This window comes from Chamaea fasciata, unplaced genomic scaffold (genome assembly GCF_029207755.1).
Source record: "Chamaea fasciata isolate MVZ Bird 193981 ecotype frontalis unplaced genomic scaffold, bChaFas1.0.hap1 SCAF_3, whole genome shotgun sequence".
Taxonomy (NCBI): Eukaryota; Metazoa; Chordata; class Aves; order Passeriformes; family Sylviidae; genus Chamaea; species Chamaea fasciata.
In genome coordinates, this window is record NW_027094088.1 from 10,446,341 (window position 1) to 10,472,885 (window position 26,545).

Sequence of the window (26,545 nt, forward strand, 5' to 3'; positions counted from 1 at the left end):
TAATCTATAGTAACTTTCTGCACTATTTTAAAGAAGTAAAATTTGCATCTGTAGTATTGATTTAGTGGTTTTTATTAGGTGCACCATCCACAAATTCCCATTTTATAAAAGGTGTTAAAAAAAGACTGCTGGCACACGTTTGTGTATGTTTATGCCCAGGCAGCCATACGCCCCCTCTCTCTGTCTCCCCTTGCCACCCTCCTGTTCTGGCTTTGTTAATATTGCCCTCTGTACTTGTCTGGCATCTTCAGCTTTACTGAGATCTTTGCACTGCATAAAGTTGCTGCTTCTTGAGCCTCTTGCTTACTTCTCTCCTAGAAGCAAAGTAGAATAGCTTTAAGTGATACCATGTATTAATGGTTCATAGTATCCATGCTAGACCTTGGAAGAGCCTTTTAGTAGCTAAAATCATGAGAACTTGTTGAAAGTTTGCACTGACTTTGAGAGCACTTGCATTCTCTAACTTTCCTTTCTATCCATGGTCACAGAAAAAGTTATGGACTTGCAGGAGCAGCCAGGTAGCACTAAGTCGCTTGGTCAAGAGGATTTTACTGCAGTTCCGCTTGATCCTGCTCCTTCTCTTCCCTCCTTCTCTCCTCTCTCAGCTGATCCCTTTAAAGAGCACGCAGCCTTTGGTACCCTCTCAGATGGATTTTCTGCAAGAGGCACTTACAAAGAAAGCTCCAGTGAGGTTTATAAAGAACCTATGAAAAATGCCAGAAACCCTTTTCTTGCAGAGGGAAATGATAAAGACATTTCAGAGATGAAATACTCACAACCCCCATTTGCTAAAGAAGAAGCAGCCGTTTTATCTCCAGCTAAAGAAAAAACACAGCTAGAGGGCCCTGACGAATTACCTATCCTGGAGAAAATGCCTGCCCAGCAGCTGAAAATGTCTCCAGAATCTCCCCAAGATTTATTTGAAAGAAACGAGGAAGATCTCTTCTATAACAAAGACAAGCACAGAGGAGGTGGTGATCATGGTGAAAAAGGGGTGCTGAAAGAAGACCCTCTTAGGAGGGAAGAATATGCAGACTTCAAACCATTTGAGCCGATATGGGAAGTCAAAGGTGCTAGTCACGGACTGAGCAGCCTGAGAGAGGATGCCGAAAGTAAGATAGATGCCAAGCTGGAGAGCAGTTTGGATGACAAATATGGTGTGGGTAAGCTGAATGTGCAGAAGGATTACGAAAGAGAGAGTGAAGGCAGTGCTGAAGAGCCCTCTTTCCCAAGCACCCCAGAAGCTGTAAAAGAACCTTCACAGACTTACATCACTTGTACTAAATTTGACTCCTCTCCAAGTCCTAGTGGTAACAAAGGTAAATCTCTTTCTCCACTAGAGGAGGGCACTTCAGAAAATAGAACCGACGATGAGAAAAAAATTGCAGAACTGAAAGCTCAGACAGGCCCAGAACAAGGTAATTTTGCTGCTGGAGCAGTTGGGCAGGAAGGGCAGGGAGCTGACCCTCCTAAAGCACAGAGGGTCCCACCCGTGCTGCCTGACAGCACTGCGAACATGCCCGAGGGTCTCACTCCTGACCTGGTGCAGGAGGCATATGAGATGCATGATGCAGCCTGCACAAAACTGGCTTATGAAACCAAGATCGATTTAGTGCAAACCTCTGAGGCAGCGCAGGAGACTCTGAAACCCACAGCACAGATTTGCCCCTCCTTTGAAGGCTCAGAAGCTGCTCCATCGCCAATACTGCCGGATATTGTTATGGAAGCTCCGCTAAGCACTGGCACTGCTGGGGCAGAAGCATCTGCTGTGCAGCTGGAGGCTTCCCCGCTAGAGACATTTATGCCCACTGCCAAGTATGAGAATGTAAAAGAGGCTGAAAAACCTCCTGTGTACCAAGAGGCAGCGAATGTACCACTGACACAGGCCCAGGAAGCAAAGGAGACGTTGGCATTTAAACAACCTGCTGGTGAGAGTAGCACCACTCCTGAAGATCTGGAGACTCCTTATATATCTATTGCATGCGACTTAATTAAGGGAACAAAGGTCTCTGGTGAATCTCCTTCTCCCTCTTTCACAGAGTATTCAAAGACACCGGTAACAGAAAGCATTTCTCAGGATGTGCTTGAAGACAAGGAACTAGATGGAACCCTGTCTCCACAGTTTGGAAAAGCTGGCCTGTTTAATAGCCAGATGATATCTGACTTTGCTGAGGAAGCGAATGAAGATCCATCTCTCCTCTTTAAAAGTAAATCCACTGAGAGTATTGCAAGCGATGAAGAACATGAGGAAGGACTGGTGGATTCAGTAGCTGCCACAGGCAAGCCTTATCTGGAGTCATTCCAACCTGAGCTGGACTCTTCCAAAATTGTTGCTGCTCTACCATCTGAGCCAATACCTGCAAAAATAGCCAAGGCAGATAAGATTCCTCTTCAAATGGAAGAGCTGGATGCTTTGGCTTATTCAGCTGATATATCTGTTGCTATGGAACCAAAACCAGGAGATGACAAAGCTCTCTCACCCATGGAGTCTTCCCCAGTCTCAGTGGAAGAAGACTTTGTGATGTTGGGTCATCCTAAAACTGCTCCTGAATTTGCGATGGAAGGCACTGACCAAGAATTAATGCACAAAGATGAAGGTGAAGACATCAGTAAGGTGATCCAGGGTGAGAAGAGGCAGTTGCCTTGCCCAGAGCTGCCCTGTGATCTGTCTGTGAAGAATGTAGAAGTAAAAGCTGAGGAAGATACCAATTCCTCGAAAAAGTCTTTGGAGGCTGTGGACAGAGAAGTGCCTGAAGTATCCACCATGTCCTTACCAGCCACAGATACCTCACCTTTATCTGCTGAAAAAGAGATAGTCAGTGTAGTAAAACCAGGAGCTTTTGAGAAGGAAGCTGAGAAAGAAGCTGCTTCTGTTAAAGAAAAGAAAAAACCTACTGCTGTATTTTCAGCAAAGCTGAATAAGTCTTCAGGTAATCTGTGTATGCTGTCTTGCAGTTTGCTGATCTGCGTAATCCTTTAGCTAAACTTAAGCATGTCTTGACTTACTCTTTTTGAATCATTTTCTGTAAACTTCTTTGTTGGCCAAGGGTAACAGAAAATGTCAGTCCTGCACTTGTACCTTTTTCATGTTTTGATTGCTTTAGTACCTTTTTTCTATTTATCAGGGATGGACTCAGCATCTCCAGGTTTCTTCTCCTGCTCTGCTGCTCGTGGTCTGTTGATGCAGAAATAAGTGACCGCTCACTGCAGGCCCTTCCATGGCTGCCCACAGGCTGGGCATGGGGTGGCCTCGCAAACTGTGAATCTGGGATGCCGTGTGCATGTGATTTGAAGAGACATTTCTTCCTTTTCATTAACAGTTTAGACATCAGACTGTACAACTCAGGAAAATACCCCTGCTGCTCCTGTATGTGCCTGGAATCTGGAAAATAGCCTGTGCATCTCCAGCCTGTGTTAGATGAAGGCTGGTGATTTAAACCAAGTGGTGAATATGAGGGAGCTTAGTATGCAGGTTACTGGAAAAGTGGTCATTAAGAAGTAGAGTGTTCTGCAAACACTAAAATTGGTTTCTGTACAGCACAGATATTAACTTCTGTTTCTCGTTTCAGGTGGGGCTTACACTTCAGTGTAGTTAATTTTTCTTACAGTAATGTGCAGTTACAGTAGCAGGAAGTTGTATTCTTTCCTCTAAACTGAACATCTCATGAATTTCCAGCTTTTTGTAGACTAGAGGAGTATGTTGCTTTTTGAAAATGCAGCACTCTGCTGCTACTTAAGCTTTGACCGGAAGCAATCACACCAAAAAAAACAGCTACTGCAGAAAGCACAGTGCTCTAAACAGAAAAGCAGGAGTTAGTTTGACTCAGCAGCAGTACTGTATTTATGCAGTTCATAAAATAGGATTACAGAGTAGCCTGAGTTGGAAAGGAACAGCAGGTGTATGTTGAAGTGAACATTAGTGTTGGTGCAATTGAAATAGGCTTGAGAAATAAGGTAAAGATGTATTTTTTATATTTACCTTTGCTATTTCTCCTGTCTCACTTCCTCTATACATACAGGTAAGGCAGAAAGAGAGTTTTGCTTTTCCCTTGGGGTAAAACTTCATTGATAACCTGCATTGCTAAAACTCTTTGTGTGTCTGTGTGTTCTGTGAAGGCTCCTCAGGCTTCCAGCAGACAGAACTGTTTAGAGAGCAGCTGTGTGTCTTGGACTTCATGTCAAGGGGTTAATTGCTTAGAGCCCAGTCTACTTTAAAAAAAAAAAAAAAAAAGGCAAAACACTGAACTTAATATAAGATCTTTAGTGATAGTTTTTTTTTTTTTTTTTTTTTTAAAGGGAGGCCTTTGCAGAGGGTCTTTAATCATTGCATAGATGTAGCAGGCTGGAGGTGGAAAGTCCCTGCCTGGGGAAGGCAGCCCCTCACTATGGGTCTCAGGAGGACACAGCTGCTGCTCTTCCATCCATGGGAAGCTGCCACAGAAGCTGCAGAGAGCCAGCTGCCAGAGCAGAGAGGAGTTGAATAGTGTCATTGCTCTCCCGTCCATGGCCCAGTGCAGGGACAGGGCCCAGATTGGTCCAGTGTGCTGTGAGCTCGGCTGGGGAGCTGCAGCCTCTCAGTATTGTGTTCACTCTGGAGAGCAGCTGCAGTTTTCATTTTTGACATGCTGTGTTGTTTGGGAAGAAAATTTTTTGCTTTACACTAGAGGAACACTTGCTTTAAGCAAGTAGATGAGAATACCAATTAAACAGATGAGAATATGAATTTAAAAATGGGCCTTTTTTTTTTTCTCTACGTGCTGCTGTGTTGCAAAATACAGAACTGGACTTCTGAGACAAGCCACAAACAACATCAGTTGTCAGCTTTAAATACCACCCGGCTTAGGCACAGTTTCAGAGCATCATTGAAGAACTAACAAGGAGGGATTGTTCATCACAAGGCCAAGTGCATGTGTGCATGTGTTTGGCCTTCTGAGTCTACCTTTGTTCTTTGGGTTTTTTTTCCCCTACCCATCAGTGGAACTGAAATAGATTTCACTGTGTCTTAAGACTTGTGGAATTCAGCTGGTGTGATGGTGTGGCTGATGCTTGTTAAAGCTTTAATCTGAGCTGCCTTACTGGTGCACTTAAATCCAAGGCTGTGGAATGCTTACTTAACAGTGCTATTTTCTGGAAGCTAACCTAAATGGCAGTGTGTTGTAACTTCCCACAGCCCCAGTGGGCTGTGGGGAGCTAGCAGGGATTCTAAAATGGTTGCAGAAACTTTTAAAATTTCTCCACTCCACTGAAGCAAATGTAAACCTTTGAAGAGCCTCCTGGGTAGGAGGAGGTTTGTTAAGTGGTGCCTGGCACACCCTTGGGTAACCTGGACAGATTTAAGAAACACACAAAAGCAAAAAAACCCAAACTCAAATACAGAACTGTAGGTAACTGGAACAATTTTAAGGGCAAACACGCCTGCAACACCAGCCGATTTCTGCTGTCTTGAATACAGTGATATTTTTTTCCCCAAGTTTGTATTTCTCAGTACCTGCTGTATTTGGCTTTGAGCAAATAGCCTTGCTTCTCTGTCACCCTCACCAGACCTCAAATACGAATTCCTGAGCTCCAACAATGCACTGCCTGGTAAGATGTGACCTCAGAGGGCAGTTTCCGTGGGTTCAGGTGCTGCTGCCCCAGCTCCCGCAAGAGGCGTGAGCACCAGGCCAGTGCAGCAGGCACTGGGGAGCCGTGGATTAGGGCCAGCCTGTGTGACAGGGCTTTAATGCCATCTAGTGTTTGTCACCGAGGTGGAACCTCAGCGCCTGCTGGACGGGAAGGGAGCCATCCAGGTTTGGAGAAATTCCCAACTCCTGAAATGAGTCTGAGACGTAAAAGCTAAATATACACGTTATGTATCTCAGCCCTTCTGTTGTACAGACTTTCTGCTCATACAGATCATTAATCCTCCCAAGCCCATGCTTTCCACAAACCTGGTTTTCATTGATGGGATGTGGAAGTTTTTGGTATTATTGAATTACAGACTCAAAACCTCTGGCCACAACAAAGTTATGTACTAAAATGGAAATTGGCAGTTTAAATCCCTCACTCTGTCCATGTTGAACATCACAATAATATTTGGAAGTAATGTTGAGATCTTTACCATCAAGTCACCTCAGTTTCCCCAGAACACCCTTGTTTCATTGTGGGTTTGACCACCACTTCTGTAGACATTCCCTTCAGATTAAATCTAACTGGTTTATTTGCCTCCATTACAGGCCCTCAGAAATGCAGCTAATTAATGATATTTTAGATTTCCTGGATTTTCTTGAGGGGGCAAATACAAAGGTGAAGCCCAGGTGGGAAATGTGCTTTGAGAGTATGGTACTAATGATGAATCTTTCCTTTTTCCTCCTACAACATGGGGGCAGTAATCAAATACTTCCTGTAATGCTGTAAAATAAACCAGGTCATTGCAGTTGTGTAAAGCTTAAAGGACATTAGAAGTTCTGCCTGATACCAGCTGTACCCATTTGGGGAATTTCTGTTATTTTCTGTGTTTGTAGTGAGTTAAATGGAGCCACTCAGCAGATGGGAGGTGTTTGGTTTTGTTTGTTGTTTTTCACTGGAGAAAAAATGCCTTGGAATGTCTCTGAGTTTCTTTCAGAAGCAGATTGGTAAAATTCTATTTAATTTAATATGAAGTATCTTGATTTGATTTCATCTCATTGTATTCTTAGATTCTTTGCTTGTTCAGGTAATCTTTTATGTTACCAGGTAAATAGTAATAAATTGAGAGTTCCAGAGGGCAGAGAATTTGTGGAGGAGGAGGAATAAGGAAAAAAACAAACCGAATGAGTGAGTTTTTTCTGAAGGAAAGACACAGACCTGCTGTGTTTCATTAGGGCTCTTGTGACCCCTATTGAGAGGTAAAGATTTACGTTGCTGAGGCTGTTAAAAGAGCAAAGCCAGAAGAAAGTTCCTTCAGAGTGGCAGAATTAGGGAGAAAATGGAGCATTTGGGCGAAGTTCCTAACTTTGGCGGATAGGCACCGGCACTGAGGGAGAGCAGAGGGAAGGTGCAGTGCACTGCTGTTCTCAGTGGCCCAGCTCTGGGTGATTTAATGTGTGATTAATGAGCGAGTACAGCACTCGCCCTGCCAGGCAGCGGCCCTGCGGAGCCTGGGGCGTGCCGTGACACATGTCCAGAACTGATTGTGTCTGACTTGTCTGGGGGACCTGATAATGCCACCTCCTCTGTACTTGGTGTTCAAACGTGCTGTAGAGGCAGGTGTGTGCAATATCCCCGCTGAAAACAGAGCTTCTCCAGAGGTTTGGCAGTGCTGGTGCCCAGTTTGTATGCAGAGTGGGGTCCCCTCTTGCCTGAAATGGGAGATGGATTTGTTACGGGCGTGTTTGCGTAGAGTGGTGAGAGTGAACACTGGGTATGCAGAGAAGTAAAGAGGAGGACCTGGAGGCCAGGGAGGAGCTCCTGGGGAGGGGGAGAGGGAGGGCAGTGAGGGCACACTGGAGATGGGAGAAGCAGGACTGCTGGTGCAGCTGCTCTGCTGTGGCCACAACAAACTCTAGTTAGACAGAGTTGCATAAATGCACTATTTTAAGCATAAGATCTAAGGAATATAAATATGAAATGAAGAGGCTTTATTTGGGTATCTTTAGAAATATGAGAATTACTGGAAAGACCTTTGGAAGGATGATGTTTTTGGCAAATTTAGTGACAGTGCAAATACTGAGGAGGACTCACAGGTTTTGGTGGTTTCCAGTTCAGCTTGAAGACAGAAGCATATTTTCAGATGTGTTTTGTACTTTTTTTTTTTGTACAGTGGAACTTGTCACATTCACTTGCACTGTGATGTTTGAATATACACTCCCTACTTCCCTCCTATTTTGTATTTGTTTGGATTTACCTGTTGAAATTGGAACTGAAATGCACATCTTTGCATAAGTTAAAAAAATATGTAACTGGTCTTGCTGTCAAAGGAGGCCTTAAATTTATGTAGCAGTTGAAGTCAAAACCAGGGCTTTTGGGTCTCTTTATAGTAATCTTTCTCAGTGTAAGATTGTTCTAATGAAAAGTAAAACTGTCTGTTTACAGTCTGAATCAGGATCTCTAGCCCCTCCTGGTCTACAGTATTTTCGTGGAAATGTGGGAATGCCCTTTTCTAGTTCTTAAGAAAATGGTGTACTAGATTTTTAAGAGGCTCTGGAGCAGTCCTGGGAAGGTTTTAGCTTTCTGTTGTTGGTTCCAGATCTTAAGAAGAAACTCCATGCTGGGAAAGAAGTTATGTTTTTTTTTAGCAGGGATGGAAACAAAATGACAACAGGATTCCCACAGCTCTTCTTTTTCTGATTTGGAGTTGTAGTTCAGGCTCCTCTCCTGTTTGTGCAATACTTTCCATATGTTACTTTCTATATGTTGGTACTGTAAACTGTCAGGTTCTTGTTTTTATTTAAATGAAGGGAACAGTTAATTGTCAGGTCACCAGCTGCCGACAGAGAATGCTGATGTAAAATAGAAAAGGGGAAGGTGTTCGCTTGTAGGAATTAGGTAAAGGGCTGAGTAACTTTTTCTGCAGCCTTCCTTAAGAGGAATCAATATGGCTGAGCAGCTCCTGGGGACTGAAGATACCAGCAAAAGGATCAATCGTGTTCTTCGTGAGCCTCTGCTTTCGTTCCAGGCACAGAAAGGGTCCTTTTCTGTTTCCCTTCACGCTGCTTGTTGTGAAGGGAGAAGCGTTACAAAGATGTCTCTGTTAGTCTTCCAGCAGGCAGACATTAGTTTACAGAAACCCGAGGGGAAGCCATACATCTGGGAGGTTTGTAAACGCCTTTGAACCGCTGATTGAAAAGCAATCTATTTAAAGCTCGTCTGCTGACTACTTTTAGCCGGGCCGCAAAAAGCCGCTTAGTGCGGCCGGGCTTCGGAGCCCTCGCTGCCGTCCGTGCAGCGGGGCCGCCGTGCCGGGAGGAGCCGCTCCCGCCGTGCCGGCGCTCGGGGCTGCGCCGGGCGCAGCGGGGCCGTGCGGTGCCAGCACTGCGTCAGCTCCACACCCCGTCAGCTGACCCGCTCCTGCAGCACCAGTGCAGCACCACTGCGGAGCCCGGGGAAGCCCATGGTTCCCTCCCTGGGCTGTAGGGCGCTTCTCCCGCAGCTCTCCCCTCTTGGAATGCATAATTGATAATCCCAGCTGGAGAGATGGACAGTCAGCCGAGCAGTTGGAAGGATAAGGGTATTTATTCTTTCACCTTTTTTCCTTATTTGATTATTTTGAGATGCCGCGGGTTGTTTTTAGTAAATGGTGTCTGTAGCATGCATTTATTTGATTGTGAAATGTAGCCGAAGATGTGGGCTCTCTTTGTGCCACGTGCAGAATTATAAAAGCTGCAGACTAAAATGGGTAAATACGAGCAATGAAGAAGAATAAATAATTTATATAGGTGAAACGGCTCGTGTGACACTGCAGATCTTTTCCAGTCCTACAGAGCATATTAATGAAGGGCTTCTTTTGGTATGCTCAGCACAAATACCGGCGTAGTCCGAATTTAGTCTGTGGTCCTTGGAAATTTCGAGATTTTTAATAATCTAACGATACCAACTGTTAACTGAAACACCCCACGTAACCTGCAGGTCATGTTTTAATATTTTTAAGAGGAGAAATTGCATGCAGGCTTACAGCAGGGGTTGGGGGTATTTTCTCTAAAAATCTGTTTGAAATCTACCCTTAATCCCTTTTGCTTTGGATCTTTCATAATTCTGCCAAATTCTAGGTAAAACTGTGTTTGATTTTTCAGAATTTACAGCCATAATATCAAATTGTTGTAGGTAAATAAGTAGCTAACCTTAAATTAGTGTGGTGATGACCTTTGTTCCTGTAAGCACCAATGGGAGATCTCCAGTGTAAATCTCTGTGGATCATTACATTAGTGCTCAGTGTGTTAGAGTTTAAGCCTTATTTGAATAAGTAATCTTCATACTTTATCAACAGGACAAGCTTTAAAAAAATTTAATCATCTTTGGATAGTTAAATATATTTTAAAGGGCCCTGTTGTGCTTGGTGCCTGTGAAATTTTTCCTCCTTTTTTGGGAATTATTGTTCAAAATCTGGGTTTTTAATATTTTTTTCTGCTTGGGCAAAATTGCCAGCTCTCTGAAATCCATAGAATGCTTTATCAGAACCTAAATATATAGCACAAAAAAAATGTCTTGAAGGTGAAAACACTTTTCCCCTGCAAAATCAGGTTCTTAAAGTTTAATCTTTCATTAAAGGACTGTAAATTATTAGGAAAAAAATATTGTGCAGTGTTTAGTAATATGTTGTCGATGTTTATGTAATTTAAATGTTCAAGGCTTTATACGTCAGGCCTGAAATTCTCAGGAATGGAAAGAAAAAAAGGAAAGGAAAAAAGAAAAATAAAGAGGGGGGTGAGGGCACAAGGTTTTGGTAAAAATCAAAAGGCCTTTTTGTGTTCAGGCCAAATTTTCAGGTTTCTTTTGCAACCAGCCCGGCAGGGGTAGTGCTGAGCTGAAAGCACATTTCCAACCCTGGAATTTGAGGCCTTGAGAATAATGGAGTCTGTTTTGGTTTATAACCCCTGAATTGCCCATCCTGAGCAGAGATCAGGTCTAAAAGAAAATGGAAGCAGAAATGAAAGTTTTTGGGGAAGCAGAAGACCCTGGTTCATTTCCTTTTGCAGCTGTTGTTGAAGCCTGGTTTGGAGCTGTTCTTTTGTTTAGAACAAGAAGAAGACGCTGTGTTTCGCATTCTTCCTTCCTTAGGTCAGGCTCCAGTGGCATGGAAAATGATGGGTAAAGTTCAGGGACTGATTGCACTATTCATCAAGCCCCAAAATAAATACAGAAGCAAATATTGCAACATGCTTCTTTCCATGCTAAAAAATTACTTTTAAAAAAATAATTAAATCTAAAACCAGAGAAGAGCAAAAAGTATGGTTCGTAGTTGGACTTTGCAGCTGAAACACTACTTCCTAATGAATATAATCTTAACTTTAGATTTGGTTAATGTGCTGTAGTTGAGGAACAAGCATAATGCAAGTGGTACAACCTGTGGCATTGATTAATACCTGTGGTATTGATCATCTGGATAGATAGGATGAAATAGATCTACCCTGGGAGTAGCATGATTTTAATTTTTAATGCTCTTGAAGATAGGCCCTAGGGAGTAATTGGTACTAAACTGTAACATTTTTTTAATTTAATTTTTAATGATTTCAAGGAATTGTCAGGTTTTAATGGCTGAATATTGATATGATGGTATGGTGAACAGCACAGCTATACTTCCAGGTTATCCCAGGATTCTTTTCTAATTAATGAGCAGAAATATCTCTCAATTTTGGTTTAACTTAGTTAACTGACAGCAAAGACTGCATAGGGAACGTTTATCATGAGTATTTGGGGCTTTGGAATGGTTTTCCCAGAAGGTACATGGTGCACACATGCACAGGTATCTGGTCAAGTAGAAACGAAAGGAAAACGTTGCTTTGGCTCATTAGGTAGTATTTGGGATAGGTTTGGGTTTTGTTTTGTTTGTTTGTTTTGTTTTTGTGTTTTTGTTTGTTGGTTGGTTTTTGTTGGGTTTTTTGGGTTTCTGTTGGGTTTTTTTTGAGGCTCTGGTAGTGTTTGCCTTGTTGTTCTAGCATGTACTTGCGAAATCTGTATCACTTTTTGTGCTGGGGTTGTGGTGCAGATGTGCCAAGCCTGAGCTGTGCATGGTGCAGCCTTGCTCTGTGCCCTCTGGCACCCAGTTGGAGCCGCCCACCCATCGGTCCAGCGCTGCTGCCCAGGGGTGCCTGTTCCTGGGACAGGGACAGCTCTGTTGGTGGCAGTCCCACTTGCTTGGCACCACTTGCAGTCCTGCTGTCACCACCCAGTTTCTCCAGCCAGGGGCTGGTGGTTGTTCCTGGCCTGCAAGGAGACAGTTAAGGACCAAACTGGCTTCCATTGTGTCTGATGAGGGTAAATGGAGGCTGCAATTCTGTGGCCCAGTCTCTGCTCCTTGAAGGATGTCAACCAGGATTTTGAATAATCATCCTGGTGCAAGAAACAGTCTGTGGTGGTGCTCGACACACCAACCCCTGGATGGTTGATGGCTTCTCCTGGCGGTTGGGCTGTGTCTAACCGAGGCTGCCCCACTCCAGTGGAACTGCAGGGCCAGCACTCAGATTCTCTGCACAGAAATAAGTAAAAACCCCGAAGATCACATCCTTTGTGAATATGAAGTTTAGTACGTGTAAGTGGAAAAGGCCTCTCTGAGAAGAAATGCAGAGGAATTTGTGCTTGTGGATTTTCTTCCCAGCAGCTTTTCCTGCTTGGTGACAGATGGGACATTGCGCCGCAGCCGTGCTTAAAGCTGCTCGTTCTCAGCGCTGCTGTCCCATTTCTCTATCGGCACAACGCTAAGCCACAAAAGGCTCTTCCCTGTGCCTCCTCGCCGCGATTAGGAGAATACAAAGGATCCGTGCCTACCTTTCACATCACAGAAAGGTTCCAGTGTAACAACGCCTGTAAATCGTACAGTGGTTTTTTTTTCCCCCTCTCCCCTCCCCTCTGACACAAACAGCCTTTCTTTGGCGCTGAAGCGCGGGGTTTGTTGGGCTGTAAATACTGGATAGAGGCGAGTTGTTCATTGTGCAGGGGGCCCGTGGCTCCGCAGCTGCATTCCAAGGACTTGGCGCGCAGGCGGCCATTGGCGGCGCGGCCGTCGCTGCCTTTGGGATGGCAGCGGGCGGAGGTTGCGTAGCTCCGACCTCCGAGTGCCCTCGCAGGAAGTGGAAAGCGCCGGGATCGAGCCGTGCCCGGGCTTGGTGCTTGCAGCACGCTCAAGATGGATGCCAAAATGGGTTAGTCCCTTTTTCCTGGTTTTCTCTGGTACACGTGAGCTTTACTCGCTCGTAGGTCTCGCTTTTAATTTCTTTTTCTAAAAAAACCCAAACCAACAAGACAGGGTTGCTTGATTCAGGGGTTTTAGAGAGAGGATTATCACGTTAAATATATCAGACCGCTTTGTTTTTGTCATCAAAACCTGATGTGACTTGCTCAGTTTTAAGTTAAATATCGGAAAGGAAAAGACTAAAAAATACAGCTCCAAAGCTATCGCAGCACTTGCTTTAAAAGCAAAATGTAATTGGATGAGTTGTGCATGTAAGGCACGGATGGTACAGGACTATTTTTAGACGTGCCAAGTGACAGTTCGTGCTTACCAAATGTAGGCAGCTGTTCTTGTTTTAGAAGAGGCCTGCAAGACGTGCATTAATATTATTTATTTTATTACACTTGATAATGTATGAAATGCAGCTCAGAAGGGTTTCCATAAGGAAAGATTTTGCAGGGCTGTTACTGAAAATTGGTTTGGAGTTTTTGTTTTCTGGTTTTATTTTTAGTCTGCTGTGAATATCTTGCTTGTAAGTTAAAGCCAGAAAGCTGCTTCTAGTAATGCTTTCAATCTTTTCCTTTAAAAATAAATACAAATCACTTGTTTCTGATCAATTGGAGAATACAAATCAGTGGCTTCATCTGCTTTCTTGGACTGCAGATTTGCAAAGCAGTTTTTCAGTGAGTTAAACATCGAATTTCCTTTGAGGAATTTACGATGAAACCAGATCCATATGTCATTAAGCCGACACTTGTTCGCTCGTTCTCCAAAAGGAGCGGAGATGGAATGAGGAAAAATGTTTTATGTGCAGCGTAACTCTGGTCAGGGAGCTTCTGGCGAGGGGATTTTTCATATTGATTACCGAGAACAAAAGACTTGGTGGGTCGCTAAAGGCCCATTTGACTTTAGCTGTGTGCTTTAATTCCAGCAGTGTTCCTTTGTTTCTGGCATTCTGGAACTGTCATACAGATGAATTACTCTCTTTACATTCCTTATAACTAGGATAATGCATTAATGCATGGAATAAGTGATTTACTATGGAGCAGGGGGAAGAACCCACAGCTTTAAAGCTGTGCAGAGAGGAGGGAGCAGCTCGTTTACAGAAATAATGCTGTCTGCAGGCTGAGAGGGCAGGGCTCACATTGGATGTCACCTGATACAGGGGCAGCACCAAATTCGAGTGCACGGATGCTCAAATTGCAGCATTTAAAAATAAACAGAGTTTCAGTCCTTGCAGCAAATGCTCCAAAAGAAAAGGGGGGGCGGGGGGGGCGTTTTAAAAGATGCCTTGCGTGATTTAAGGGCACAAAATCCACCAACTGGTTTTGGCAAGACTGGTTGTGAAGATCTTACCCAGGTGTTGAGGCTCTTTGCAGTTCAGTTTAGGTTTACAGGTTACAAGGATTCTTATGTCAGTCACATAATTTTGTTGATGTTTAATGCAAGGTGTACAGAGACAATAATAGACTCTTTTGTGTCTGGAAGCAAAGGAAGAACTCAAAGAAAAAGTTAAATTTTGGGATTGCAACCCAGACAGAAGTAGATCTACAATGGCTTGATTTTGTTTGTTTGATTTTTACAAATATTAAGGAAAAGTTGTGTTGCTTGGAGCCTGGGCTGCAGTCGGAGGAGGAGTTTGGATTGGAGGTGCTGGGAGAGCAGGAGCGTTGCCTCCGGGCAATGCTGCTCTATCTCTGCCCCCATATGTTTGTGCAGTCACATGGTGGCAGTTCCAGGCCCTGATCTGGCTGGCTCCCGGCTCTTTGAGATGGTTTTGGCACAGCTCAGGCACTCAGGCTGGAAGAAAGGAGTGGGATGGATGGTGCTGGAGGGGTGAGGCTGTTCTTTCCGCAGCACTTCTGATCTGAGATAAATTGAAGGTGTTGGTGCAGCTGTAACCTGGATCTGTCTGTGGGGCTGCAGGAAACTTCTGCTGAAATGTGAATTAAGTATTTGAGTTAGATACTTTGCATTAGGGTGGGTTCAATTTTCTGATCATGGTTTTCACCTTTCCTGCTACGCAGTATAGTTTCCATTTTGGAATAACTGGAAAGAACTTCAGCTCTTGAAAGTCTGGGAAAACACACCCCAGCCCCGGGGGCATTGGCATGTACTTACAAAAGGGTTACACAGACTTGGCTTTACACAGGCTACCAAGTGTTGAATGTTGGTGCATGACTGCGCTTTCATCCTGCAAGAAACAATAGATAAATTCTATTTTTTAAAATGTTTATACAGTCATCCAAATAATCTGTTCCAAGCTGTGATATACTGTTTTACAGTTAATTTTGGTGATGTTTGGGATGAGGCAGGATTACTAAATGTGCAGTGCAATATGTTTCTGCTGTCTCTAGTACATTATTGCTGTTAACAAACAGATCTGCAGTGCATGGGTTAAGCCATTACCTATGCCTTGTGCAAGGGTGTACTTTGCTTTGAACAGTGATGCTAAAAATGGCATAATATTGTGTTCTCTAATGAGGGTCACTTGAGGAAAACTCAACTTGGTTTGCAAATGAAGTCTTCTGCATTGGAGCACAGCAGATTTAGCCTGGATTGGCATTTCAGGGAGAGTATTCCTTCTTGATGGCTCAGTCTGTCACCCATAATCAACATTATAAACCCATGGGAATGCTTCCATCAAAAGAAAACAAAATGAACTGTTAACGAGCCTTAGACCGGTGCCTTTGCCTCTACCAGGCTTGGAAAGATACAATGATTTAGAGATCTGTTGGTGTCTTGTTGTCTGTCCTAACAGGGAATTGGAATCAGTCTCTCCAGGGAGTGACCTCCGCAAAATGCCCGACAGTGAGAGGAAATGAAGCACAAACTGCTGTGGTTCTGGTGCAGAACACAGCACAGTAACTGAAGAGATGAATTCTGACATTGCTTAAGGGCAGCATTGTTTTAAAATTTAAACAATTGCATCTGGGGTAATCCTAATAGCAGTAATCCAAATAATCTGAAGTCCAGAGCAGAACCAGTACTAAATAACCTATTTCTGGTTGTGATTTCAGCTCTGGTTTGATGGGGGCTCACAAGTTCCACTCTTGGTGACTCTTAGCAGTCGAGTGAATAATGAAAATTTGCTGCCTTGATATGAATGCCAAAGGTGTCTTGTTCTAATTTCTTACCTCTTTTAAATTGTAGTTGTTGACCTCCTTTACTGGCGAGACATTAAGAAGACCGGGGTGGTGTTTGGAGCCAGCTTGTTCCTGCTGCTCTCATTAACAGTGTTCAGCATCGTCAGCGTCACAGCCTACATTGCCCTGGCCCTGCTCTCTGTCACCATCAGCTTTAGGATATACAAGGGTGTTATCCAGGCAATCCAGAAGTCTGATGAGGGCCACCCCTTCAGGTGAGGTTCTTCTTTCAATTATGTAAAATTGTGCACTTTTGGAGAGCAGCAGTGTTGGTGCTGCCAGAAGCAGTGGGTGACACATGTGCTGCAAGATGTTGCATTATAACGTAAATAGACTCTGCACTGAAAAATGTGTTCCCCACTTTCAGGTTTTCTCAGGAGTCAAATGGTAAAAACAAAAAATGGACTGAGGGCTTGATACAAGGGATGGCAAAACCACAATAAATGTACCATGACAAAGGGCTACTTTAATCCTTTTGAAACTTTTAAGACCTTAAAACGTGTGGTTTGGTGTGCAGCAGTGTAGCTGTTCTCCCCACTTGTGAGGTCAGTGACAGAGTCCAGATACCCACTGCTGCAGAGCTGCCTCCTAAGAGAAATAAAACCTTATTAATCTGTGTTGGAGGACTTGTAGGAGTGTGTGTTTCCTGTTTCCCTGTCAGCTATGTCCCACTCTGCCCAGCCTTGCTTCTCCTTGTTATTAATGAGTGAAGTGGCTCAGTCTCCCCTTCCAGCCTCCCTGTTTCCCCCTCTATCTACAGCCCTCTTGCTAATTTTGTGGTATTCCCTTCTTCCCATCTTCTGTAAGGCAAAGCAAAGTGTGTCTGTAGGTTTCCCTTCATTCCTCTCAGACCATGTGCAGTGGCTCCTTTTCCAGTGGAAGCCAGTCTGTGGGACAAAATTCTGGGGGAAAAAACCCCTCCCCTGCAATTAGGGTGGATGTTCCCAGTTGAAATCGTGTTTGCTTCTCCTTGTCCAAACAACAATTTCAAGTTTTTTCTTGCAAGAACAAGCAGAATTTGTTCTGCCTGTGCTCTTTCTGCAGCTTTTTTCTAAAAATACTGATATTCCTAAGTACCTTCCAGACATTCTTGGTCAGCATACCTGGTTACTTACTTTTTTCTGTATAGCTTAGCTACAAGAAGGATACTTTTACCTGAAAAATCCCATGAGAAGAATTGGATTTTTGATGCAGGTACTGAGTATCCTGTGGATGAGCTAGGAAGGGTGAGCAGATGGAAGCCAAGGTTGGATGGCAGAATGTAGCCTTGAAATGGCCACTTGCTGCAGTTACCATTTGAAGTATTTTCATTTGTCTTGGACTTGCCACAAGGTCATGTTTCACTTTGCCTTAAGTGACATACATGGGAGCATTGTGCAATTTTCTTACTACAAAATCCCCAAATAAAACCACCCCAAAGCAGAATCCTCCTAAACAAAAGTTTAGCAACTGTAAAATGAGCTCTGTGTTACAGATGTGCAGCGTTGCTCCTTCTGCCTCCAGCGTGCACATTAGGTAAATAATTTATACTTTGTTTAAAGACTCCAAATTGCCAATAGTCCCTGCAACTACAGATAAGTGACAGTGGAGTGGAAAGAACATATAACCAGATAGGGATTTATATCTTTATGTAAAAAAAACTGCTCTCACTAGCTGCAAGAATTTTTTCTAGCAAATGACATATTTAGCTCATTTTGCTTTGCCGTAGTATGTTACTGCTTAATGGTAACTCCACAAGGGCCTTTCCAGGGGCAGAAGTGGATATATTGCTTTTGTAGGATTTTTTTCCCCTTCTTAGCCTGCCCACCTTTTTTGCCTGGTGCAGGTGGCTGAGTAAATAGCAGTGAGAAAAAAAATGGTTCACTAAGTATAGCTTAGGTTAGTTTTGTTCTGTCTTTTCAGTATTCCTCACACTGTGAAGTTTGTTTCTCTGTAGCGCAAAAAGGAGGTTCCATTGATACTCTAACACCTAGATCAAGTTGGCAGCACTGTTACAGGGAGGTTTCCTGGCTGTCTCCTGCAGGGCTTACCTGGACTCCGATGTGGCTGTGTCGGAGGAGCTCATCCAGAAGTACAGCAACGTCGTGCTGGGCCACGTGAACGGCACCGTCCGGGAGCTGCGGCGCCTCTTCCTCGTCGATGACCTGGTGGATTCCCTCAAGGTGAGTTTGCCTCTGTGAAGACACTGCTGCTGACCCGGGTTAGCAGAGCCTGCTGGTCCTTGCAGAATGAGCAGTGGCTCTGGTTAAGTAAACAACGAGATGTAGTTTGCTCTTGGAAGTGTTCAGCACAGGGCTGGATATCGAGTGCTGCCTGCAGTGATAGGGGTAACTCTAAAGGATAACTTGATTGCACGTGGGCAGAGCGGTAATACAAATGGAAAGCAGAAATAAGCTGTGGCTGCCTGCAGCTCCCTGTTCCAGCTCCTCGCTGGTGTCTCTTACAGCAGGAATTTTCAAAAACAACAAGCCATGCTCCAATCTGGGCATTGGGGATGTATCACTGATGTGCGTGTTCCTCTGGAAAACCTGGCTCTGGGCTAAATTGTCCCAGCCTGGTTTGGAGTTGGTTTTCTGTTTGTGGTCAGTGCACAGCTCCCTGTCTCAAACAGGAGTTTTTGTTCCACTTTCTGCTGGAATGGTGGGGGCTGAGTGATGCCCTTGGGTTACTGGGAAGGTGGACGTTTGTTGCAGCCCCTGGATTTGGGAGTGAAAGCTGCTGCTTTTAGTGATGGGAATTACTGAAATGGGGTTTTGCAAATTACCCAGTGTGAGCAGTGCTGTGTAACAGTTTGAGTACATCCATGTAGAATTTAATGGGATTTATTGAGAGTGGCAGAGCACAACTGACTGTGAAGAATAGTAATAAATTAAGCAAATGTAACAAAAAAGAAAAAAACCCCAACAAAACACACAAAAAAAGCCTCCAAAATAAGAGAATTGGCTGAAAGCCCTTCAGTTTTGTTCTGGGAGAATTATATTCTCTCCTTTCTAATCACCTTTCTTTGCTTTTGAAACTGGTGTTTCCTTTACCCAGTGTAGTGTGTTGTCCACTTCTTTTTCAATTTGCTTAATCTTCTTGAAAAAACTTGCATTTATGGTGCAGTAAATCCCCTTACTTAGTGCTTTGTAAAGTCCTTTGAGTTGTTGTGGAGTTGGGGGAGGGGTTTCTTGTGAAACATTGGGAAAACCAGGAAGGCTGTCCAAGTCTTTGTTGTATTTGTGCAGTAGAAATCTGCAGGCAGATCTCAGAATCTTACCCAGAGTTTGTAGATCCAGTTTCTCATAATGCTCCAAGTTGAGCACAGTTTGTGCCAGAAGAGCTGCACCTGGTGCCCTGCAAGGCTCCTGCAGTGAGGCAGTTCCCTCGGGAAGCAGGAGGAAGTGTAAGGGGGCTCTGCTGCTCCTGGGACAGATTTCTTTTCTCAGGAGGAGAAGGGGAGGTGGAGTATTGGCCTGGGGGTTGTGCAATAATCTCCCTGCTCCTAAAGGGCTTTGCAGGGAAAGGCTTTTTAGGAGCTGATTGAGCATTCCTTTTCTGGTTGTTTTTTGAGACATGATCAATAGTGCTGCTGCCAAAATCATGTTTGGATCTGATTTATCAACAGCACAGAAAAAGTGGGAATCACAAGGTCACTGTGTTTCTGATTAAGCCCTTTGTGATCTGTGCCTTGGTCTGAGTTAAGACACTTCTCACACCATTTGTGTAGAGATTCCAACCCCTTGCAGTAAATGAGAAGGAAGCAGTGAGCGGCCAACTGCTGTTCCAGTGAACACTGGTCTCAAAACAAGGCCTTCTGGAGGAATTATGTTAGAAGCAGAATTAATTCCAGCCAGAATGTCTTCAAGGCTCCCTATTCAGTTAAAATGCTACAGTCCATAGGAAAGACGTGTTTATTCAGCTGCACTAATTCATTTCCCCTCTCTCCTTCTGACATTTAAAATGTTTTATGTAGGTTAATTAGTTTAATTTGTGGTAGTTGGAAACAACCCTTTATCAGAACCCAGTGAATGTCAGGACAGTTCACAAGCACAAGTTACTGATTTTGAAGTTTGTGCTCAAGGAGAACATTGGGATTCCAGGGTCTTATGTAATATAACAGCCCTGATTTAAAAAATAAAAATATCTTGGCTTGTGTAGTTTAAACATCTTCACAATAGGAAACCACATGTTTATGTATAATTTAAGTTACAGAGCTCTAATGTAGAAAATGTCTGCAGGTCAGTTTATTGTGTGTAATAGTTCTGACTGTAAAATCTGTCTTGTTAAGATTTTTTTCTTCTTTATTAAACAATGCTTCAGTCAGGGAGGTCTTAAAATGGACTCTAAATATTTATGCAGCACAAGGAGAAATCCCTCACAGCTCTTGAGGAGTAACTCCAGAGGAGCCCTTGCCAGAGCCCCAGGAGAAGCTGCATTTTGTCGTGGTAAAGGCTGTGCTGGCACTGGGCACTGCTGCTCTTGCTCAGCTGAGGCTGTATTCAACAGAGCTCTGTATTCTGAGTATTCTGTAGCAAAGAAAGGGCATGGGGCACTTCTGGATTTGCCCATTTTGTCTGGAAAAACTGGGTTCAGTCCATCAGCCACACAAGCCTTTCACTGGTGTACGCATCCTTGGAAGGGTCAGGCCAAGCTTGACTCCTGAGCTTCCCCTCATCCCAAGCGGGTAGGACAGGCTGTATCAGCTCTGGAGGTGGATCCTGGGTTGCCTTCTGCTTGCTTTTTCTTGTCTTAGAGCTTTATTTAGAGGTGTTTCAGGGCAGGTTTTTTGTGTTTGTAAAGGTCTCTTAGGTGTGTTTCAGGTAAACATTTTTGTGTCTGTGGGGGTCTCTGGGTTTGCATAGTTTATAAGAAAATAGAGTAAGCGAATGTGGGGTTGAGATGGACTCCAGGATAGATAATCCTGGGAGAGCTGCTAGAAGTCTCAGAGGGATGCAGAGAGAGGAGTTGTGGGGTCAGGGTTCCTCTCCCATCCAGTACCGTAAGTGGGATTAAAACCTGCACATGCAGCAGTTTATGGTTCTGCCCTGATGCTGCTGTGGACAGACTTTGGGTGGAGAAAAGCTTGTGTGTAGTCAAATGTGAACTCCTGGATTTTGCTCTTTCGTGAACGATAAATTCAATGCTCACTAAACAGGGTGGTTCTGATAATGGTTGGACTTCGGGATTGATTTGAGTCCCATTACCCCTGTGCTTACGTAAAATCACATTTTCTGCCCTGGGCAGAGTCATCAGCAGTGTTACTGGCTGCTGAGTTGGCTGGGTAGTGCTGAGCTTCAGGAATTGTGTCCATGGGGGCCAGGTCATGGTTCGCTGTTGGGATGCAAGAGAACCATTGTGAACCATCACACACTTGGGGGCTCTTTGCCCAGTGCAAGCTGGTGCCTTTCCTCTCTCTCATGTGCAGGCTGCTCCAACATGGAAGTGTTGAATGCCTGGTGCAGAGAGGTCAGATCCAGGCTCACCCTGCCATTGCAGGGCAGAATTGGGCCAGGGTTTGAATCAATCATGAGGAAGTTCAGCAAAATCTGCTTTATTTTCCTGGAGAAACCTGCCAGAATCCTTCAGCTGCTGGGAACAGTGCAGCCTCTCCGAGGGTTAACTTTGTACTCCTCCCTGGTGCTGCTTTGTCACATCTCAAAAGTGCTGACAGATAAAGAACTGCATTACTTGCAGTTAATGCACCTGCATTTTGAACAGGATCAGTTTTGAGTGAAGCTCTTGAAGTCCACTTGATTTCGTTGCAAGTCTCATGGAATTAAATTTGTATTGACTGTCATGCCCTTATCTTGTTGCTGACTGTTGATTTTGTTTGTTTTGGATATTTTACATCTTTTGATAAGCTAAAATTGGACATTGGGGTACATAAGTTCAGAGTACCTTGGCTGCAGGCCAGTTACCGGGATCCTGGCCCGCACCCACAGTCCTGCAACCATGCGTTGTGTTCCTTGCCAGCACTTTGTACCTGTCCTTTCCTTGGGTGCAGCTCCTGTAATGGGAGTGTTTCCAACTTGGGTTGTTCACTGTGCCCAGGGCTGCCCTCCCTGGTGCCAGTGCCAGCCTTCCCATGGTGTCTGTCCAGGGTTCTGCTGGGAAACCTCATGTGCTGAGCTGACCAGGGCTGGGGGTCTCTGCTCCATGCCGAGCAAGGAATAAACACTGGGAAAGCCGCTGTTCCTGGCTGCTGCTCAGCTCCTCAGCAGCCCTGCAACTCTAGAAGAAAGCGGCTGATTTTCCTCGGGAGGAATCCTACCCTGAAATAGAGCTGGCAGCCCTTGGTCCCCTTCCACTGCTATAGGTCAGAGGTGTGTCTGGGACACTCCACCTGACGCTAAACGTGGGCAGACCTTTGTATGGAGCTGGGCAGCAGAGCTTGTGTCCCAGTGGGAGCTGGACAAATGCTGCCAGCAGGGAGGGGGAATGGGGCTGGGATAGGGAGCCAGCAGTGATGGCAGTGTGAGGCTTGAGGGATGTCTTTGCTTCTGAGCTTGGCTCTGACCTGGAGCCAGCTTCCATGTTAGAGCACTTTTCGTTCCTCTTGCTCCTGAAGTTTTTAATATCCAAAGTGCCTTTGTGTTTTTTGAAGGAGAAAAAAGGTAAATCAGGCCCACCCTACCCCATGACCTTCCAGACAGGCTTTTCTTGCTGTGACGGAGCCTCTGTCTGCTCTCAGAGCATGGCTGGGCAGGTGGGTGGATGCTTGGGTGGCAGCAGGGCCACCACACACATGTGGCCTCCTTTCTCTCTGGCTCTGTCACGCACCACCAGCCCTTTGGCCTCTCTTAGCCTGGCCTGTCCCCTCTCTCTGGTGGATGGGAGGTAGGAGCTCTGTTTGCCTATTATTCCTCACCATGGAATTGGCAGTGCCCTGCGAAGGCACAGGGCAGTGTTTGGGCACTGCTGACTCGGGCTGAATTCAGCCCCGTGACCTGGACGCAGGAGGCCACGTATTCCATTACTGAACCCTTCAGCCATCTCATCAGCCAGCTCTGGTTACAGGAGGTGTACAAGGGTGAAGTGCAGTTTGGGGCTGTTTAGTTGGGTATTTGTGTTTACAGCGTACTCTGGGGTGTCCTGGGTACAGACTGGGTGCTGACGGGCTCTTTTTCCCTTGCAGTTCGCAGTGTTGATGTGGGTTTTCACTTATGTTGGTGCCTTGTTCAATGGTCTGACATTACTGATCCTGGGTAAGTGTTTGACTTGTGTTACACACCTGGCACACCAAATGACCTTGGGAAGGCAGTGGGGTCTGGTCAACACTGGGAGGCTGATCCTGTAGCCTTAAGATGTTGCACTTTTAGGGTTTTTTTTGATAACACAACAGAACAGGTCATTTTGAGTTGTGTTGTTGAATTCCTTGACATTGCTGATTTCCGGACATTACGTGGTTTATAGGCAGGTTTGTTGTGCTTGTCCCTGTCAGGATTAGCCTGCCCTGAGTGTCGTTGCTGTGCTGAGACTTTGGAGGAGGTGCTGGATCTGCTGTGGCTGTGTCCCACTACAGGATTTAATTTCTTGTATCCAAGAGCAGGTTGGCTTCAGGTGTCAGAACCTACGGATGCCTGAGCAGCCTTTGGGAAGAATTTGCATAACCCACAGTGAAAAAGTGACCCGTGACCAGACTTACTGTACTGTTGGTGAGACCTGGAGAACAGCCCAGGCTCTCCTTAATTATTGAATTCGTTATTTAATTTGTTATTGAATTTACTGGCCAAAAATTGCTGTGTGGGGGGCTTAGTTATTAATCTTTTTTGTACTTTTTTTTGCAAGACATATCAAGGTGTGGAAACTAGTCCTTGTTCTGCCTGAACACCAGCCCTGTTGTCCATATTTATAATTTGATGTGCTCTTTTCCAGCTTTGATTTCACTCTTCAGTGTTCCTGTTATTTATGAGAGACATCAGGTGAGTGTTCAATAGAATTCATTAAGTGTTTCATAAAATCAGCTCTGTTGAAGCAAAACCAGAACCAAATAATTACAATTAATTTCAGTCTTTTGAAATATTTAAAGCCTTTAAAAATAGGCTTTTACCCAGGAACCAGGGCCAGGGAATGCTGGTTCAGTTTGAAGATCCGACTGTGCGTGCTCTCCCTTTTCCTTCTTGGTGCAAGGTTTCCCCAGCAAACAGTCCTGAAAAAGGCCTGATGAACTTGGAGGCCTTTTCTGCTGGTCCAGCTTTGGTCAGGACTGGAGTAGCACTGGGCAGAGTTTGTTAATCCTGCTGTACCTTTTGGAGCCGATATTCAGGACTGGTTTCCTAAAGCTCTGTGGAATTTGTAGCCCTGGCAAAAACAGGAGCTGGGAGCTGCTTGGCCCAGTCCAGTGCTGCTCTTGGGGAGAGACTCCCATGTAAAAGGAGGAGGGAGGAAGGAGCCAAAGTAAAATGCTTTTGATTAAATTATGGCCAGGGCTGTCTTGGGTAGGTCACTGCACAGGAGGGGGGAGCCAGCTCTGGCTTAGCCATTCGTCTCCTCTTTCAACAACAACGCTGCCGTGGGGGGCAGACTGGCACTGGGGGGAGGCAGGAGCAGATGGCAGAGCCTCCTGGGGTCCTGTCCAGGCTCCTCCACTGCAGGGAAAGGGAGCCCTGGAACCCCCCAAGGCAGGAGCATGGACAGTGTGTGGGGCTTAGCCCGAGCTGCTCAATCCTCTGGCTGGGCTGCAGCCTAAGCTGGTTACCCGGCCCAGCCCAGCTAAGCAGCTTTGCTGCTCTCTGGGGCCCAGAGGGGTCCAGCCCTGCACCCACAACTGGGGCTTAATGGACCAGGGAGAAGCCAGGGATTGATTCCTTTGGGGCTTTGCCCACTGTGCCCTCTGGTGGGTGCCTTCCTGGAGTTCTGGCATCACACTGGGGAATATCCCTGGCTGAGCTCCCACTTCCCCCAGAGTTCTGTGGGACTCAGCCAGGCTGTGACGGGGTAGCTGGGCTGTAACTTGTGTCTGCTTCAATTCCAGGCCCAAATCGACCATTACCTGGGACTTGTGAACAAGAATGTCAAAGATGCCATGGCAAAGTGAGTTGGTTTGGGTTCATTTATTTTCCTTTGTACTGATGACAGTTCCTGGCACATGCAGCACTCCTGTTTAGGACTAATTGTTCTTCTGTGTGCCAGGCCAAGGAGGGAAAAAGTCGCTAACTCTGGAATGGTTAGGAAATGAGCTCCTTTATTGCTGTTGCTATATTGAAATGAGCCTCTATTATTTCTAATAGAAATTTGTGTATTTCAACCCGTTAGTGATACCTGAGCCCCTCAGCAGGTGCAACTGAAGGGGGGGGGGTGGGGAGGAATGAGGAGTCCAGCAGTTCCATTGGGCTCTGAGTAGAAAGCTGTGGTGTGAGGGTTCTTTTCACATATTGCTGTTTCTAAGACTCTGTTTAACCTTTTCTTTTTTGTATGTTACTCGAACTTACTTTTGTCTGTTTCCGTCTTCCTCTTGCAGGATCCAAGCAAAAATCCCTGGCTTGAAGCGCAAAACTGAATAAAAAAAGCCTGAAGCAACTTATCAATAGGAAGTTCATCTTTTAAGAGGGAAAAATACTCATTGGATTTACACGGGGAGGGTCAGGGAATAGCAAACCCCTTGACATTGCAGTGCAATTTCACAGATCTTTATTTTTTAGCAACGCAGTGTTTGAGGAAAAATAACTGTTTTGACTGCCATGTGTTTCATCATCTTAAGTATTGTAAGCTGCTATGTATGGATCTAAAACTAATCATCTTTCCTTATCCTGTGTGCAGCACTGGCTAATACAAACGACTGAGACAGCTGTACATTTGCTTCATCAGAGGTAGTTCCTGCTGCGTTCCGGAGGTGTAGAGCAGGTGGGGCAGAGGAGAACACTTCCCAGTTTGTGCACTGTGTATGGTCTGTGTAGATTGATGCAGATTTTCTAAAATGAGATGTTTTAGAAGAATATACCAGTTTAGCAAGTTTTGAAAAATCTTGCCTTTTTGGTATGAGTATAGCTGTATTGTGATTTTATTGTTTTATCAATTGCCAATATATATATATATATATATGTGTTTCACAAAGCTTAGATCTTTCAGCTGCTCCACAGTGCTTTGTATTTCAGAGAACTGACTGAGGCCTGGACGAGCTCCAGAGCACACAAGCTTGAGAAACTAAAATGTCTCTGTAAACACTGGCATCTGTTGGAAACAACAAAAGAGAAATGAACAAAGAACCTCCACCTAGAGTAAAGGAAAATTACAGCATACACTTTGTTGCACAAACGTACAGTAGTTGAGCAAATAATTCTCCAGCTCTCAGACTCTGATAATCTGTGGACCGAGTATCTAATGCTGCAAATGTTGTTTGGAAACTTTTAGCCCTGTCCTGTTATGCAAGAAATGAAAAGTGAAAATTTATACACTTGCAGTTTGAGCTGTACTGAACTAAGTCTGTGGAATGCATTGTGAAATGTAAAAAAAAAAAGAACCCAACAAAAAAGCAAAAAAAAAAAAAAACAACCAACCCCCAAAACCCCAAGTATCAATAAAGCTTATAGACATAAAATAATACCGGTATTTGGCTTTCTTGAGGCAAGCTTAA

At 44.7% G+C, this 26,545-nt stretch overlaps 1 protein-coding gene across 8 annotated transcripts in view; it reads left to right on the top strand.

The window, feature by feature from the left end:
* The window catches only part of RTN4 (reticulon 4), a 40,947-nt gene extending 14,435 nt beyond the window's left edge, over nt 1-26,512 (top strand). For 3 of the 8 annotated variants that reach the window (XM_066177942.1, XM_066177943.1, XM_066177944.1), the window contains 6 exons: nt 15,998-16,205; nt 18,014-18,152; nt 23,108-23,177; nt 23,848-23,894; nt 24,947-25,005; nt 25,433-26,512. In XM_066177942.1, coding sequence (XP_066034039.1) covers nt 15,998-16,205; nt 18,014-18,152; nt 23,108-23,177; nt 23,848-23,894; nt 24,947-25,005; nt 25,433-25,475 — 566 coding nt within the window. In that variant the 3' untranslated portion in view covers nt 25,476-26,512. Of the gene's footprint in view, nt 1-488; nt 2,931-4,296; nt 9,188-12,784; nt 12,816-15,997; nt 16,206-18,013; nt 18,153-23,107; nt 23,178-23,847; nt 23,895-24,946; nt 25,006-25,432 lie in introns of those variants that run through there. The other 5 variants (XM_066177938.1, XM_066177940.1, XM_066177946.1 and 2 more) reach the window with 4 other exon arrangements.
* Nucleotides 26,513-26,545: the final 33 nt, after the last annotated feature.